This window comes from Anomalospiza imberbis, chromosome 8 (assembly GCF_031753505.1).
Source record: "Anomalospiza imberbis isolate Cuckoo-Finch-1a 21T00152 chromosome 8, ASM3175350v1, whole genome shotgun sequence".
In the NCBI taxonomy this organism is placed as follows: Eukaryota; Metazoa; Chordata; class Aves; order Passeriformes; family Viduidae; genus Anomalospiza; species Anomalospiza imberbis.
In genome coordinates, this window is record NC_089688.1 from 35,710,148 (window position 1) to 35,729,330 (window position 19,183).

A 19,183-nucleotide genomic window follows, 5' to 3' on the forward strand; every position below is an offset into this window, starting at 1 on the left:
GCCTTTTTAAAATGTTTTGGAAATACTGTGAGATAGGAAGAGTATGGTATTCAGTTATTAATTCTATGCACCTTTTTGTGATCATTAGTCAGTTAAAACAGCCAGATATGATTTGAAAGTGAAAATTCTTGCATTTAAGACTCATATTTTCTATTCCAAGGATATACTGACCTAGGTTAATCACAAGTTAATGGTATTACATATATTAAATCATGAAGAATTGGCAGAAGTGCTAGTGTTTAATTAAAAGCAACAGAATTATTTTATCTCCAGAGAAGGTGAGGATATGCAAAGTATATCTCTGTAGTACAAAATAAAGTGACAAAAATTAAGTAATTGCAAAGAAAAAAACAATGTAAAAATGCATGGAAATTATATAAAAATGTATGGAAAGCAATAGAAAACAGCAAGCTGTCTATATGAGATGTACCCATCTCTGATAGAAAAGAGGAATAATAGAATCAGTGGGTATTTTCATCTTAAAATGTCTTCAGTAATGCTTGTCAGGAGAAGGATGATACCGTTTTTCCTACTTACTGGTCAGAAGAAAGTACATTTTAAAAAGTGTGAACACCTTGACACATTGTCAAGGTGGGCCAACCAGAACAGTATCAGCCCGGGAGCAAAATATTACAGGGCTCCCAGGAGCTTGTTGTTAAGTCTTTCAATGTAACACAATAAACAAATTTTTACAAACAAAACTAGGGGTTCAGAGTTGTGCACGGTGATTAAAGGGACACATTTTTGCAGTATGTGGTAAGAGCATGACATGAACATTTTACCATATACAAAAAGTAATTTAGGCAATGGATGGTTTTAAAACCTTAAGTTTTCATTAATAAAAGGTGTTAACACTGCCAAAGTCAGCTTGCTTACACTTGATTGGGAGCTAATAAACAGCATCTTGTGTCCTTGAATTTTCATTTTGCCACCAAGAGTATGCCTAGAAATCACATTCCTTAAAAAAAAATTTGTAGCATTGCCTATTGTTTGCAAAACTAGCATCGTAACACTACACCACTTTCTGCTTTGTGATCATTGCATCTTAATGATGTAACCTGGAGAAAGATACTGCCCTTACTAGAAATCTTCCATGGCATAGGGGGATAATTGCTTTGTGTTTTTTCTTAAAAATGTCAGCAATACTTCATCAATCTACTTGTTTGTAATGGAAATAGGGTTGGGTTTTTTTTTTTTTTTTTGGTTGGTTGGGGTTTTTTTTTTTCCAAATGTAAATTATGGTTGCCATAAATGTTACTCTTGTGTTATTGAGGTCATGTTGGTTCCTTTAGGATAACAATAAGAAAGGAACCAACACTGAAGCCTAGCTAAATGATTCACTGAGTGAAAACCAGAAATTATGGAAAAGATAACAGCAATCTTAGGACCCTTCTGGTGCTGGAAACCTCATGTTTCAGCATGAAATTAATCTCTCCTTTTAGGTCATGATATGCTACCCAGATCCTATCCAGGATGAAGTAGTCCAACCTTGTTCTTGACATCTTTATGGTATGTCCAAGTGAACAGAGTTGCCCATCTTGTGCCTGTGCAATGCTGCACTTTCTAGTTGGCACACCATGGTTCTCTCTCACTAGGAATGAGCCCATACAGGAGCATTTTTAAGGCAAGTGTATCCTGATGTCATGGCTTGTGCACAGGGTATGGAGCGGTCACTCGAGCTAATGAAGAGGTCTGTAGAGCTGAGGCCTCTGTTTAAACTCTGCTCAGGCTCTGTTTGGGATTGCTATCTCCTCGTTTCCATGTCTTCTGCTGTGGCCCACCAGAGCTACTCTGCATTTATAGTTGTGTCAGTTCTTTCTCATGGAAAAACTAACACACAAATCTGTTCTTAAAGTTGTATATTCTTGAGAAAAAACCCTGAACAAACAAGTGGATTTGGGCATGGGGGAAAATATCCAAAATAGCTTTCAAAAATCATTTCAGTAAGAGATAAAATACTGAGGTTTGAAAGTACATTGTCCAAGCTATTTTTCATACCCTCAGATTTAGAAAAGGATACATTTTAAAAGGTCATAAGATCAGCTCACCTCATCACTCACTTGCAGGGATGATGGTGAAAGCTTAGACAGTGAATGTAGTGTTGGTGCACTTTACAACATGTTCATGTTCTTGCTTTGGTAACAAACAGCACAGCTTCTCTGGGGATTCCTTACTGCTTTTTGAAGATATAAATGTCTTAACATCCAGATTTTGTTTCTCCTAAAACCACATGTACTGCAGAGCACTGCTGGAGGAGTTCTTGTTCAAAGTGCAATGACGTGGAGAGGGGCAGAGATTGTTATTGAAGATCAGCTCTACCAGAAGTTCACCATAAACCAGATTTTTCCATCATAGCTCTGATGCAGATTAGCTTCTAAATCATCTATTTGTATCTCATTATAAACAGATAAATTAACATAACATAATAAAAAAATTATCATTGCTCCCTTTGCAAATATTTTTGCCTTGTTTTTTGGTAAAAATGCACTTAACCACATATCTGAGTTTCTTTCACTTTTGAGTGATAAGACCTTGCCCTTACCCACACTGAACCTTTATTGCCAAGAACTCTGAAAGCAAAAATGAAACTATCAATCAAACCAAATTTGAGAAACACATTTCTCTCTGTTTCTGATTTTGGATGAAATATTAATTCCTACTTTTTTTTTTTGTTTGTTTCTTGCTTTGTCTTCCATTCATATCTTTACTGCGTTCAAAGCAACACCTCCAAAATAAAACATTTCTAATATTCTCCCTCTGGCTGCTCTTACCTGCAGATCTGACATCCCACTCAGAGGAGACTCCTTCACCAACAAATGCACTTGCAAAGGAGAGAAGGGTTTGACAGTGAGATGAGGTCTAAGCCTAAGCAGATTCAGCATTCATATATGTTTAGAGTGTCCTGATGTTCCTCCACCACTATTCCAGCCTGAGTGTTCCCACAGATATACACAGGGCAGACATATTTGACATATTTGTTCACAGTCTAGCTAGAGGAATAATATACATATTATATCGCTAGAACATTTCTGTTTAATTATGACCTCAGTGAAAATGATTATCCAAGAAAACAGAGTCATGAACATTAACAATAATTCTCATCTCAATTATTGAGAAATATAATTTTAAATGATTGGTGAAGAGGAGATTCCTAGAAAATTTATGATAATGTTCTTTATTATAATACTTAGTATTATAGATTGTACTATTTTTTCTCTTTATTATATTATATTGAAGTCTCTTTCCTTTTCTATGTCACAAATAGTTAAAAATCTGTGAGAGAATTTAAGGGCCTTTCAGCAATTTGGCACACCAGTTTTATCTCAACTATTATCTAGCTGCATCAAGATATTAATGTAGTCATCTCTCTTTAGTCTCAATGAATTAATATAAAAATGTCAAACAAATAGATTATATTGGCCAACACAGCCCTGTTTGATTGAGTACAGATGTAGGCCATGTCCCTTGAATCACACTGATGAAGAAGCAGAAAGGTTTATGGAATTCCAGTGCAAATTTATTTCAATGTGCATCCCACTTCAGATTCTAATGCCATCTTGCAATACTAATAACCAAAGATCATTCAGGAGAAATACCAGTGAACTCTGTTGGAGGAGAAAAAACTGAGAACTATAAAACCAGCACAGAAGCCAGTGTGCTGGTGCAAACACAGATACTGCTCAAGGACACAGATGTGACTATACCAAAGGAACAAAACATTTCTTTTATGTATGGGAATAGTAGTGCTTAAATTTTCTTTCTACTGGACCAGAAAATGGAGTATATGCTTTTGTGTCAGGAAGACAACCAGTGTATAAATCCCTGATAGCAATACCTATTACAGCTATCTCAGTGTTGGCTTCTGTGCCATTATGGTGGTCACTAGGGCTGTGCCTTCCTTTTGCTGCATACACAAACTGTGCATCCAGTTGCACATGCAGGCCTGTCATGGAGTGGCAAGGGACAAATCCTTACAGATTAAGTACCTCTCAATTATCTGGTGCCCACACAGATCACATGTGATGAAAAGCTAAAGTTATGCTGTTATAATTTAAAAGCAGGAAACTCCTTCTGTTCCATATATGATAAAAATTCAGAAGATAGTTACGTTAGTGATATTTTGCTACAGCAGATACACCATAAGCAAAGCATACTGGTAGTGTATCTCCATGGTGAAGTCTGCCTCAGATGAAGAAGTCTGTTCCCACTCTATGCCTGCACCTCTGTATCCATGTGTATCTGAGCTTCCTGAGCAGCAGTGCAGGAGAAAGCATACACCTATGTTGGTAGTGACAGTGACAGGATTGCTTGCTAATCATCAGGAAAAAATAATGGCCCAGAGAGATTCAGATGCTGAATGACAAGGTAGGAGCTCTATGCCAGTACCATGCATAGTGATCTGTGAAATTTAGCTGCTGCCTCACTGTCAGGATTAACCAAAGTACAGGTGGTCACCTACATACCTCAGCTGCAGTATACTCCATATATACTCTGTAACCTACTCCAAGAGTTACAGGCTCAGATAAATTCGGAGGACATGACAGAACTGCAAGTATTTCTGAAACCCATTTTTTTGGTCCATCAGGAAATCTTAGTTAATTCTCTCCACTGGTAATTAATACACATCAGTGGGAGAACAGATTGTTCTGGCTGCTTCTACAATGCTGAGAACTCCAGCAGACAAGCTCATTACTACCAAAATGAAGATCAAGATTTCTGCTCTGAGTAGATTAATTGTTTTCATCACAAACTTGGTTCCCTGCATTCTTCTTCCAGGATATTGCAGATTACAGGTCTTAACTGTAATTCCACTGTCACTGTTCTCTCATCAAACTCACTTTGTACTTAAGAGCTTGTTCTCCAAGCCATTGCCTGCACTTTTCCAAATGAACACTTCTGTTCTACAACATGAAACTGTTCTCCCTTACTGATGGATTATGATCATGTCTTCATTGCACTAGTCAAAACACATCGGGTGCACTGATCTCTTTCTTAAAATTTTGGCATCAAAAAGCAGACAATAAAACACCTGTATTACAATATTTTCACTCAGAAGCCAGTAGAGTTTATGATTGTCAAGGGAAATTACCATCTGCACTTCTGAAAAACTCAGGTTTGTTTTGGTTTTTTATTTTGCTTTCTGGACCTCTCCCGGAACTTCTTTCACAATTGACATACTTGGGCAAAAATAAGAAAAAATCCACTCAAAATTAAAAATAATTTTAGACAATAATCAATCTGATTCTTCAGTTTACTTCACTGTTATTATCTGCAGCTTGTCTCAGTGTACCTACAGCACAGAAAAGTTATGTCAACTTGGAATTGTGAAATTGTTGATTATGGTTATGGTAGGCCTGTAAAAACCAGAAGTCTTTACCATCCACCTTGCTAAGAAACTTATGACATTAAGTTCAATTTCTTTAAGAAAGTTAAGTCATCAAAAAAGCCAGGACATTATAAAAATATTTTTAGATGCCTTTTCAGGAAATAAACACAATAAACACAAATTAATTAGTGCAGCCCTGATTTCTGGAAAAGCTGTAACCCTTTGTTAACATCTAGTTTCTCCTAACAATTTCAAATGCTCAATGTCAAGTCAATAGAGACTATCAAGAAAAGTGACAAGTCATGAACATTCAGTTGCTGGAAAGGACACTCTCGTCAAGCTCAGTACAGACTCACTTTCAATTTAGTCTTGACAGTTTTCACCCTTTTCTGCCATCATATGTGTAGCTGAAGCATTATATGAAACAACGGGAAAAGAAATCACAGTAGATATCAGTGACAAAGAAATATCTTCCTAAATGTTTCCCATAGTAATGGACACTGTCACAAAACACCCTTTTTATTTCCTGTACCTTCCTAGACAAAAATATTGGCCTTTACTTCTGAAAGGGGTCCTTATTTTGTTGGCTTCAACTGTTTGAACTCAGCACTGACTTCAAGCATTCTTTTGGCAGAGGAAGAAAACATTTCTTCATCGATGGACTATTGTATTTACAATGATTACGTTAGTATATTTAAGAGTATATATACATATAATAATAGGTATCAAGATTCATATTTCAGGGAATATTAGAATTGATATTTTGTCCACCAGCAATATTGTTAACATTCCATACTGCATTTTTATAAAAATGACATTAAGTGATCTAAAATTTTTCCTCTTAAGTCATAAGAAACTATAAGCCTTAAGTAACCATCTGGAAAACTGCAATATATTAAATACGTTTCCTCTCTTCTTATTCTGAAGTGAAGACTGTTGTGCCTGCTACTTTTGAAAATGCTACTACCATGTTCATGAAAGATCCCACATGCTCTTCTATCACTGGCTGAGAAGTATTCCATCAATTTATCACCTGAGTAGCAATCCGGGTCTTCCACCAAACAGTAAATATTTCAGGGCACGGAGGCGTGCCTTCAATTTTAACTTGACCACATCTTTAAAACCCATGCTGATAACTATCTGTCACTATATCCACATGAAGTCACTGCATTTGGAGGCCTGAATTAATACCCAACAGAGACTTTAAGGGATGAGTGACTTACTGGTGACTTTACAGCAATAAGCCAGTCTTTCATCCAAACACAAGAGAAGAAAGGATTTACACTCATATAGGATGGTTGAATTCCCTCTGATACCCTATTTCGGGAGAGCTTCCAGGTCAGACAATGCCAAAGCACAAGTTGGAAGGCTTAGAAGGTTGTAAAATCACAAAATTAGTGTTCAAATTCAAGATGAATAATTATGGGAATGATCTGTACACCACACTCAAATCTGCCCTGATCTCCCTGCCTACAAACACCTGCAGCAGCAGCCACTCTGTTTTGGTGTCTGCTCCACCGCATCCCTTTGCACAGCAGGGACAGCACTATTGTTGGCAGGACCAGCCACAGCAGCTCTGGAGAGAGACGCACATGTGACATGAAATCCTTGAATGACTGTTTAAGGAAGTATCATTTTAAAGAGCTTATACCAGGTACTAATGACAGAGCTTCTCTTTTTTTTGTATGTTTTATAATTTTGTAGCAAACTTGCTGCAGCTCTTTACTGCAGACTATTTCAAACCACACACTTTTCTTGGACAGCTATGTACAACTCAGATTATGTTCTTTTCCTAGAATATGATCAGTAAATTCACCATGATTTTTTTCTTCCTCACACTTTTCAGATTACATAAATTTTAGCTGACCAATTCTTTTCACGCTAAAATATATTACAAAATGTCATTTCTGTTATAGAAGCTAATTAATAGTGTGATTTGTTATGTTGCTAAGACATAATTCAGAAAGTTATTTTAAAGCCCTTGATACATGGAATATCACTAACTGCTTAATATTTCTTGTATGAATGAATACAGTGCATGGGATGATGTAGTGCCACGCAGGTGAAATATTTTCAGAAGCTCTTATTCTTGTTGTTTGGGCTTGTGCCAACGTCATTTGACAAGAGAATTCATATGTCCAATGGTGTATCTACTGTAATTTATTTCTGGGTCATTAGTTGGTAGGATATTTTTCCTCCAGGTTGCTGAACACTATATAATGTAAAAATTAAGAGCTCATAGTCAGATAAATGAATACTTTAGAATTATTTTTAAAAATCAGTTAAGTACTTTAATTTTTAAAATATTTTAATATTTTTATTTCATTAAAACAATTAATTGATTGATATAATAAAAATAATTTCTCACTCTTGTGAAAGTCCAGGTGGAGAACTGCATCTAGTTCAAGAGTCCCCAGTATAAGAGCGAGTCCAGAGGAGGCCCCAGAGCTGCTCCAGGGCTGGAGCCCCTCTGCTCTGGGACGGGCTGGAACACCTGGGGGTGCTCACCTGGAGAGGAGAAGGCTCCAGGGAGAGCTCAGAGACCTTCCAGGACCTAAAGGGGCTCCAGGAGAGCTGGAGAGGGACTGGGGACAAGGACATTGAGGGACAGGACACAGGGAATGGCTCCCACTGCCAGAGGGCAGGGATGGATGGGAGATTGGGAAGGGACTATGTTGGGAATGTTATTAAAGAAAAACATAGGAAAATAAAGCTAAAATCATTTACCATTTTATTTAACACTAATTTGTTTTCTAATTAAACTACAAATACCTCCACATCAAAAGATCAGTTCATTCAGAATAAGGTCACTTTGTAAATTTTCTAGCTGTTTCTGACGAATTGTCCATGTGAAAATAAAATACGCCAAGGAAACATTTTTCCAAATGGAGGCACTGAAATTCATACATTCCAATTCCATTCATGTATCAAGCCCACTTTTCTTTAAAATGTGTCGCTACTTACCAAATTTTTAAAGGATTCGCTAAGTTAAAAAAACCTTAGAGCACTAATTGAAATTTCTGAACTATATATTCTATTTTTCTGACATTCTAATATCAAACTGTTTAAATCTGAAACAGAAATATGTACATTTTCTTAATCTCACCTCTCCTTAGATCAGCATGAAAAGATTGACACAATTTATTACATCAGAATTATGTTGGGTAAACCATAGAGCACACAATTAAAAAATGATGGATGACTTGCAGGAGGATCTGAGGAAGTACAAACAGTCTGCTCTTCTATTTTGTCTCCAGGAGAGCTGTGAGAATCTGCTTCCACTATAAAAATATATTAAAAACCATTGTTATTTCTGCATATGAATAAATATAAGAATGCTGTGCCATCATTTAACACATCTTCTCTTTGATTAATACTTATGGTTCTTTAACATTCTTTTTAAAATATTAACATCTGTCACTATATTAAAGAAGCATTTTCTGAAAAAAAAAACACAGAAAATTAGGGAATATTTCTGATCTGAGCTCTTTCTTCAATTCTACAACAGTGCAAGCTGTAAACACAATTTATTTTATTAAACCTTATTTTAAAAGGTAAGTCCCGCACATTGTAAAATAGCAGTACAATTTTACAGACAGTATATTAGAAATTCTTTTACTCAGAAATTCTTCCTCTCTCTCCAACAAGATGCCAGATATTCTTTATGTCTAGTATGCTGTGTACAATGCAGACTGTCTAAAATCACTGCAAATCCTAATGATCTTTTTGCAGTTTATAATCCCACTCCATTTATATTGTTTATGTTGTGTTCCTGATCTACCTTGTTAGTAACACTACTTTATTTGTTCAGTGGAGAAAAAATTTTAGCTTTTGGTCAGCTATGTCAAAGCCTCCCCAAAATTTTATTTATATAAACTATAGCTACTCCAATTATGATCTTGTATCAGTAGTCTTCCAACTCCCAGCTCTTTTATGAAGTTACAGAGAAAAATGTAATAGCTCATCTGTAAGGTTTCACTTACACCTTTGAACTACCTATCTAAAGGTTCTAGTTAGTTTATAGCCAGTCTTTCATACTAAGCCTTTTAATTCTTACTTTTAATGGAATCCCTTTTCCCGTGACTTCTACTTTTCTGAAGAACATGAACTGTCTGCCCAGTCGTTTTACCAAAATTCAGCAAATCTGGAAAGAAATGTTAGTTTCTGTGAGTTTTTAATAAAAGTTATGAAAAACAAGAAAATATCAACCATACAGCCTGGCGCTTTCACCATGAAATGGTGAAAACCATGAAATGGTTTTTCATTTAAAACTTAATGAAAAAGGATATCTTTACAGATTTAAGCAATGTATCTGTGCAGATGTAAGTTACATCCCGGGGATTTTTTCCCCATAGTTTATGTAACTACAGATGGCCATGTCCTGGGGCACTACTTCACACCATATAAACACTATTCTTACCATATGACCATAAACAAACACCCCACCAAATCTGTTTTAAGTAGGTTAGTGTTCTGTGTGGAAGATCAACCTGTCAACCACATGGTGGCTCCTGCACGCAGTTCAGCTCCTACAGAAACTGCAGGCAGAGTTTGGTAAGGAGCAAAGAAAGAAGAGACAGGAGACAGGCAGGTACACACAGGCCCTGAGCACACACGCACACACACACACGAGGGTCTGGAGCAATACACACACCAGCTAAGGCAAACACACTCACTCTCAGACAAGGTCTCCAGCCTTTGTGCATTCTCCTCCAAGTTTGTGTACCACTGGGTGGCTATTACAGAACCAACACCTGTAAGGCTTAGAAGCATTGCTGTCTCTGTTGGTCTCTCTAGAGCAATACGTAGACAACTAAAAATCAGAATTATGAGATCAATTAAAAAAAGTACATAGTATATAAAAATATAACTTAATATACAATGGTTTTTGATAGAAGGAGGAAGAATGTCAGAGTGCATTTTCTTCTATGCTGATCATCAAACATTCATATGGCACTTTGAATCTAATACAATGAATTTGGGTGATCTTGTCTCTACATTTTTTCATGATGCAATTTTACCATGGAGTTACTCTCTGTCATATTACTGTAGTTCTGGGCATTTTGGAAATCTGAAAGGAGTAGTAAGACCCTAACCCCAAAACACTGCAGAATACCTTTTATAAGACAGTCCAAAAATTGAGAAGCGGATGTGAAAAGACATGTTTAGACATAAAATACTGCAGGAACTGAAACCTTGTTCTTTGTCCTAAGTATGGTGTTGATATGGAGGCTTAGAAGCAAATCACATGCAATGTGGGATTTGAGTTCTTGCTGCTGAATATTTCAGTAAGCATCTTCAGCATAATTTTTTTTAGTCATAAAAGGGGAGTGATACTCTAAGGTTGAAACTGCAGTACATAGAAGGTTGCATTTTGGTTTTATTCAGATCTGCTTTTTATAGTAACTTTATCAAAAGATGATAATGAAAGTTTTCTGCAATCTTTTGGGGACATGCTATCCGATTTTCTCTGGAGTTTATGTGACTCATTTTTTAAATAAATGTTATTCTAAATTTTCAGGAAGCTTTTGGACTTAAACACGTAACTCTTATTGATAAATTCACTAAACTATTGAACTGAGACTTCAAACTTCTTGAGTTTGAAAAACTAGTTTAAGGAATTGTGTTTTGGTTTACTTTAGGAAATGGCTGTTTGGGATCAAAAAGGATATAAAAAAATACCAGGAGTTTGTTTATACACTCAGGCATCTGCATATTTACATATGTAAATATGTGTATAACTTATCTCACATGCAACTAGATTTAACTTATGCATTGTTGCACTAAACAGTATTTTTTAGAGACTTTTTTTCTATTTCTTCTTCATGGAATGAATAATTAGAAAAGTCAAGATATTTATGTCCCCAGGATGTGCTTTGCTCACTTCCTGCCCAGCCACAGTGTTGGTTCAGCCTCAATTTCTGCAGGGCTGCTCTCCGGCCGCCCCTCTCCAGGTTTACACTTGTGTCCAGCATTACTTTGTCAACAGTGAAGAGTCTGTCATTTGCTCTTGTTAAATTTCATGTCACTGTTGATTGCCCAATGCTCCAATCTATCTACATTCCTCTGCAAGGCATCTCATCCCCCAAGAGTATGATCAGGCTATCTGAAAATTCAGCATGGACTAAGTAATTAATGAATAAAATTAGGACACTGTGGCATCTGTCAAGAATTTGTAATGGACATGCAATAAAAGAATGTAAACCCTACCACCTGCCAACTTCAAAATAATGAAAATACTGAAATGTTTCTAAAGATTAAAAAAACTGCAATTAATATTAAAAACTCTGAACAGGTTACTTTGCATGCTATAATAATTTGTTTAAATAAAAATCTTATTGTTAAACTTTTCCATATATGAACCCTCAGAGAGAGTCTTAGCAGTTTATCTGTCAAAGGCAAATTTTATATATTCAATCAGAACATTTTGAGAATCTTGCTCTCAGACTTGTGAGATATGTGTAATGTAGCAAGGTTTCTGTGTCATATTTTCTTATCATTGCCTTCTAACAGAGCTTTCATCCTATTTAGTCCTATAAAGAAGCTCTTTTTCTTGTAGAAGTAAAGGATAATATTCATAACTCAAAATTTTAACTTTGCTTTGAAATAATCTACCTTATTGTGGACTTTACTGAAATTGACTTTACCTACCTTTTGTGGAAATCAGAGTTTGCAATTCTTTGGTAACTTTGCTGTGATCTTACCAGATCCAGAAGAATCACCAAACGGCATTCTGGAAAAAAATATAGCAATGGTGTTTGCACTGATAATAATGCCCAGCATAATACTTAAATTAAATAATTAAAGGCCTTTTGTAAGTTAATTACTTTCTTGAGCATAGTCTAAACCACTTGTATAAAATCTACATATTTCAGCTGCAATTGTCAAGTATTATGTAAAAGTACACTAATAGTCATCTTAGCATTATTTCATGTAATTTTGCTACACTTATCCATAGTGTTTTGCAGGGGTTTCTTCCCTATGCCCCATTAGCATAATTGGCAATGAAGTCCACATACCATCTTACTACAGCCAATGACCTGTATGACCCAACTCTGCGGTTATGAACTCTTGGAAGAGTTTATGATATGCAGGTATTGAAATATTTTTGTACCACAGCTCCTCTCCATAACTTACAACCAAGTTACATCCCTAACATGCTTTATTTTCCTTAAAGTTCTCCAGTGAAACAACTCAGAATACTCTCAGAATTAAAACATTTTGCTTACTGTTTGGTTTGCTGTAGCTTAAATCTGTTACTTATTCTCCTATCTCAAGCAGATGAGAAGTAAATTACTTCTCTGCCTGGAAAGTCTTTGACACACTTAAAACTTCTATCACATCTCCTCTCAGTATGTCTGTCTTCCCTCTGAAAGCATGTTTTAAATGCATATAAACATATCAATGCATACGTATTTATTAATAAAACTAAGCACAAAAGCTTAGTCAAAAGGTACAGCCTTTTGAGCACTCTTAATGTTCTCCAGCAGTAACTTACTCTATGTGGTTGATATTTTTCTCCAGCTGAGACGTTTGGAATACTACATATAGTGGGAAATTATTTCACACAGCTTCCATGTGACACTTCAGTATAGCTACCCCTATACAGACCTTCGGGTTTTTTTAACACTAGCAAGGATACGTTGTTTAATTTGTGATCCATCTCTTGAGTCTGCTCTGTAACTCTGCCCCTTAAACAGTCATACCCTAACTTATTAATGATTAACCGATTATTTTCCCTGAGGAACAATATCTCCCACTAGACTTTCCCAAATTACACCCCGCATAAAGCAGGGTTAATTTGTATAATATCTTCCATTTCAGGATTTGCTAAACCACTGCATTCTCTTTGTCAGCCTGGTCTCATGCTCAGATTTAGCAATTATGTATTTTATTTCATCATGTAAAAGACCAAACTGAATGCTTCATAATATTTGGTCTAGGTTAGAACTTTCAGAAATCTCAGATAGAATTAATCCTGGCATATTTTAAGAGCAGGAAAAAGGGCAAGGTTTAACAACTTTCCAAAAGTTGCCAGACCTGTAAATACCTGGTCTATCGATATCTGAAACACCATCTTCAGACATGATCCAGGTATATAGAGAAAACATATTTTCTTATTTCTTGTAATATTTACATATAGATATTTAAATCACTTTTAAAATCAAAGCTTCATGAAGAAGCTTCCTGTTGCTCTACAGGGCTTCACAATCTGATGTGTACTGTCCTGACTTGCACATGTCAACACAATATAACTACCCTGACAAATTCAGCACAACTCCAAAATCAAGCTTCTTCCAGATGTGCAAGGAAAACAGGAGGAGAAAAGAATATTGTTAATTTGAAAAACTAGTCCTGAATCTACGCCTTATGCTACAACAGAAAGACTAATTAGTTGTGAAGAAACAGAGAAAAAATACCCTATCAGAATCAAAAAATGCTCTGTAATAGCAGAGTAATCATTCAGCATTAATGCAGCCTTGATGGACAATTCTTGCTTGCCACAGCAGAGACTTATGAAATATTGGCACTTGAAGTGACACTGCAGAGATTGTTTTTACCATTAAAAAATATCTTGCAACCAAATACTAAATTCCAAAGAAAGTGAGATGGCTTACTGAGAAAACCATTAGATATTGACTTAATTTTTGATACCTAAGGAATTCCAACACATGGAAGTGAAGAAGGACTAAGCTTATTTGTGAGGATTTACAAGAAAGCTGTGCAACAGAATAAAACCTACATAATACAAAGGCTCTCTGACTAAAAACCCTGGATCTAGAAAAAAGCCCTTAATTGCCAACATCAATACTGTGATAATGATACAATAGGACATATCTAGGAATAAAAGTTGGTGAAATTAAAAATATTTCTCAATTTGCTTATCTTACTTGAGATGTTCATAGCAACCAACCAATTAAGTGATAGATGAGACATGAATCTCTCCATCCCATAGAACAGAAATGCACTACAGTTTGTCAGCAGCTGCTCCCATTCAGCTTGGCTGAAAGGAAGGAAGAAGGAAGAAGTAAGTTACTTTCATGTTACTCTTCTACAAGCATACTTTTCAGAAGTTATCCATAGCAAACAGTTCAGTGCTATTTACTCCAGAAATAATTATAACAAAAGTCAGCATGAAAAGCAAGAAGATAAACATGGTTGCAGAATTCTGTGAGAAGTGTAATAACTCATATGTATGGATTATTAATACTATACTCTTGTATTAAAATGATTACTCAGTAACATCTCATAGTGAGCAAGAGGCATAGTGTATTTTTAGATAAATACCAGCCTCTCCATCAAAAAACCAAAATTTTAATAAATCATCACTGTATGTATTGTACAGCTTTAAAATACAGTCTTTGTCTAACATTCAAAGGGAGTAGTCATGTGTACACCCACCAGGACATGAGCAATTAGTTTTTAAAAAGAGGTGTGGATAATCAGGCCAGCTGGCAGCAAAACCTGCCATTTGGTAATAATGATCTTTGCAATTTTTATGAAAAAATAGTAGAGTACCTACTCAGTGGTATTAGCTAAGTAGACAAAATTCCAAAGGACTGACTGCTGAACTGGTAGTTAGGAAGGAAGGTCCAGTGATGGCTATGTTGTCTTATAGGGCTTGTCACTGATCTCTTAGATCGCTTTTATTCCCCTATGGCTATGATCTTAAAAGTAAAGTATTTCTATAAAGAACAAAGTGTGTTTATGACTAGACTCCATAAAACAGTATTAGCTTCATGATCAACGTTTGGAATTGGAAACTGTGTACTGTACTACTGTGCTTCTGAAATCTGCGGTCCCATTTACAGTTGGCTGAAGGTGCATGGAGATGCTATAGTTTTACGACTTGGATTTACAAACAATTATGAGCAAAGCCAGAAATTACACTTATGCTCACGTATGTGTATTCATCAAAAACTGCACCAGAAGACTTTCTATCAAAATTAGATTATTTACATATACACCAACTCTGACAAAAGCAACTGGGTGAATCTCTTTGCGGCACCCAATTTCAGATCCCTAAAATACTCTGTCTACAAGCCTAGATCTGTGTTTGATACAACAACAATGGTTTGCTATGTGTTTATCAGCTCAGCAAAATGCAACCCTATTTTATGAACAAAGTCTCTGAAAATAGACACAATTTTAAACAAGGAATATGGATAAAACAAGAAAGTAGATAGAATATTACATACCTTGGAGCACACATATTGCCAATGATGCCTTCCCACTGCACTGTAAATAGGTCATGGTATTTTTCTAGTATTTCATGTACTTTTTGGGAAGGACTTGAAGCTTCTGTAACAATAAAATTTCATCATTATGAATGTAACATACTACAAACAACTTTGGGCAATCTCAATTTCAGTAACTTTAAAATGACACTATCACATTTAGGGGGTTTTAAGTCATCATTAGATTTCATGTTTTTTGAAACATAAGTCTGAGTTTTAAAATTAAAACAATTGTGACATTTTCAGAGTAAAATTGGGATGCCCATTTGAAAGGTGTCTTATATAATGAACAAGGATTATTTGGTAGACAGGTTAAGGACACAAAGAAAAAATTTTAGGTATCCTGAAAAAAGGGTAAAGAATTGAAAACCTATACTGCTCATATGGTTCTGTTGCAGAGGCTCAGAGAGGACTTAAGGGGGTGAACAAACTAACTGAGTTTCCAATGTCCTGATTTCGGGAAACAAGACTCCAAAATCACCTCTTCTCTCCAAGGACATTGCACATTTAATGATAAACAATTTTCTCCTTTTGACTACATTTTCATACTAGTATAAGTTAAAAGATATACTGTAGAGTCAGATATTGAGCACATGAAGTGTTTTATATTGATCTGCTGTGAAGGAGTGCTGCAAACACATGGAGACACACTCTGTTATGCTACTGATTGTTCTGTAGCTTCTTTTGCATCGTGTTTGGATTTAGTAACTATTTCAACACCTGAAGGGAGCCAACAAGACAGATGGAGAGAGACTATTTGCAAGAACATATAGTGACAGGACAAGGGTGAATGGCTTTACACTGAAACAAAGTCAGTTTAGGCTAGATATCAGGAAGGAGTTGTTCCCTGGCAGGGTGGGCAGCCCTGGCACAGGGTGCCCAGAGCAGCTGTGGCTGCCCCTGGATCCCTGGCAGTGCCCAAGGCCAGGTTGGACAATGGGGCTGAGAGCACCTGGGACAGTGGGAGGTGTCCCTGCCATGGCAGGGGGTGGAATGAGGTGAACCTATAGGTCCCTTCCACCCCAAACCAGTCTGTCCTTCAGGAGCTAAAAACCTCCATTAACTGTTAGTTGTGCTGTTTCACAGATGCACCATAGACAGGTGATAAGCTGTGCTGTTCTGATGAAAAGGAATACTTTTTTGCCAACATCTTGATGTCACAACTTCATTTTTTGGTACAAAACAATTCTAAATTCCATGGGTAGATTGTGAATAAAATAGTATTTAATATATATTACCTGCTTCTCTTCCTTCATTATAGGGGTCCACAATATCTGATAAACAGTTAATTGCAAACCATGTATTCAAACAACAAAAGAAGGAAATTTAGCTGATACACTTAGCCAATAGGTTGTGAAAGGATACATTTTAAATTTCGTATATCAACAGGCAAGCAATTAGAAGGTAGATCACGATTAAGTGGTGCCTACAATTAAAAATAACACATATTCTCTTATATGTTAAAGTTTTAATTAAATACTAAGAGTATTGCATTATTTGTGTCAAAAAACTAACAGAGTTTTGAATCTGAATTTAAAATTATCATGGTACTCAATTGTCAGTGGAAATTAATAAACTAGTCTGCATTAGCTACAATGCATATACATATATTACACATATATACACACGTGTGCGCACATATATATAGATCTATATATATGCAAATATAAATATAGATTTATAAAAGCATATGTAATCACTATGTAAAATAAAATATTTTGTTGCAGAAATTATTTTCAGTAAATTTAAGCAGCTTCCTTTGTGGGTTATTAAATATGTCCCATTTATAAAGTGTGATTCTTCAAAGAAAAACTCCTTGCAAAATCAACAGGAACCAAAATTCTTATGAATTTATGAGGCATTCAGTCCACTTCAGAATTCTAGCACACATAATGAGCTTATATGCAACCCACTTTCACACTTTTCTATGCAAGTTCTCTGGTTATTTACAAAAAATGTGGAAAGTTCACCATTTGGACATTCTTTTCCTGATTAGCTTTTGTGGTTTTTTCTTTAGATGTTTCACCATTTTTCTTAAATTCAGTTTCTGTGAAAATGAAAAGAAAAAAATTATTGTATAGGCAGTTCTAGCAAATAAATGTCTTTGAAGGACTGTATATATTTAATATGATGAAGTAGTAGTTGTAATAGTACTACTAGCTGTAATAATAAAAATAATAACAGCAATAGATTAATATAAAAACATAAAAATTCATTTCAAAACACAGTAAGGTAAGGACATTACCCAAGCCTTCTAGCCTAAATATAAAGGCTTTAAAGTGGAAAACAAGGAGAAGATGTGATCCATTAGACATGAAATGCTTGATTACACTGCCAATTTTGCATAGATTTAAACAGTGATCATCAAAGCACTTTCTAAGTAATTTACCATATCTGTTAGTTGTTGATGTTAATGTAATAATTGAAGCTTCTGTGGGACACACAGAGATTTAAAGGAAAAAGGAAGTTTTGTATTTGAATTGGATTTTTTATTTCTTTAAGGGAATTTTAAAAAGCACAGAAAACTGTCTTATGTTTCTCACTGTATATATGATTATCACCCAGAGTACATCTCAGCCAGTTATTACTGAGTGCCCTGGAAGTTCATGGAAGCTTGAGATCATACTGCTCATGTTTCCTCATTCAGTGGCCTCTGTCATTATTGAAAGAACAGAGACTTTTCAACTATGCTTCGTCTCATGTATCTACTTTGAAAATTATGTAACCATAAGTTCCACTCATAAAAAGGGAAAAACAGAAATAGAAAAAATCCTACATGTTCTAAAACTTGTATTTCTGAAAGGCCTATAGTAGTATGTAAACTAAAAATATGCTAATCTCAGATTACTTAAAATTCATTCCCTTTAGAAAGGAGTGAAATGGAAAAATGAAACAGGTTATACTGGAGGCTAAATATTACTAAATATTTCAGATATGGACACCATACAAAAACCTATCTAGAACAACATACTTTCATGGAACAGAGTGAGATTTTCTACACTCACTCTGTAGTGAGAAAAATAGAGTAATATTATATTTTATTTTATATCTTGGACCAACTAGTTTTAATAATTTTATGTGGTTTTCTCTACATATGAGAAAAATGCAGCTTAAAATTTTTTAACTTTATTAATAGACAGAATCTTTGATTCATAAAAAAATGGCTTGGTGTCTGCATTTATTATTCACTTCTAGATCTAAGAAATGAGTTTCAAGATGCTATAAGGAGAAGTTTACCAATTGTCCAACTACCTTACATAACCTCATTTTGCTAGAGTTTATGTAGGGTATAAGTGTCAGCAGTAGGATAAGTTCATAAAGTCTGTGGGGATTTGATTTTGCCCAGGTGTAGCACAAGAACTGAGAGGAAAGTATTTCAGAGAGTAAAATTTTACATTTGGTATTTTAAGCAAAGTCTTAGAGTAGCAATAAAGAAAAATTACAGAAGTGTAAATTCTTATTTCCTTTTTTTTCATTGCAGCTGAAAATAGCTTTGAAGTTTTAACAACATGCTTGTAAATTTGTTTACAGTTTTAGATTCCACCAAGTCTTACATAATTCTTTAATGTGTCAAGGTTATTTTAAATTAGCTACCCCTGCTCCTATAATCAGCCTGTAC

General features: G+C 35.4%; 1 protein-coding gene across 1 annotated transcript in view; it reads right to left on the bottom strand.

Annotated features, from left to right (window-relative positions):
• Nucleotides 1–8,101: 8,101 nt before the first annotated feature.
• The window catches only part of CFAP46 (cilia and flagella associated protein 46), a 67,710-nt gene continuing 56,628 nt past the window's right edge, over nt 8,102–19,183 (bottom strand). The window contains exons 51-59 of the mRNA XM_068198395.1: nt 17,535–17,611; nt 16,930–16,990; nt 16,803–16,838; nt 15,526–15,628; nt 14,218–14,330; nt 11,978–12,059; nt 10,003–10,139; nt 9,384–9,470; nt 8,102–8,607 (exon numbers count right to left, since the gene is read on the bottom strand). Of these exons, the coding sequence (XP_068054496.1) occupies nt 8,471–8,607; nt 9,384–9,470; nt 10,003–10,139; nt 11,978–12,059; nt 14,218–14,330; nt 15,526–15,628; nt 16,803–16,838; nt 16,930–16,990; nt 17,535–17,611 (833 nt within the window). The 3' untranslated portion in view covers nt 8,102–8,470. The remainder of the gene's footprint in view (nt 8,608–9,383; nt 9,471–10,002; nt 10,140–11,977; nt 12,060–14,217; nt 14,331–15,525; nt 15,629–16,802; nt 16,839–16,929; nt 16,991–17,534; nt 17,612–19,183) is intronic.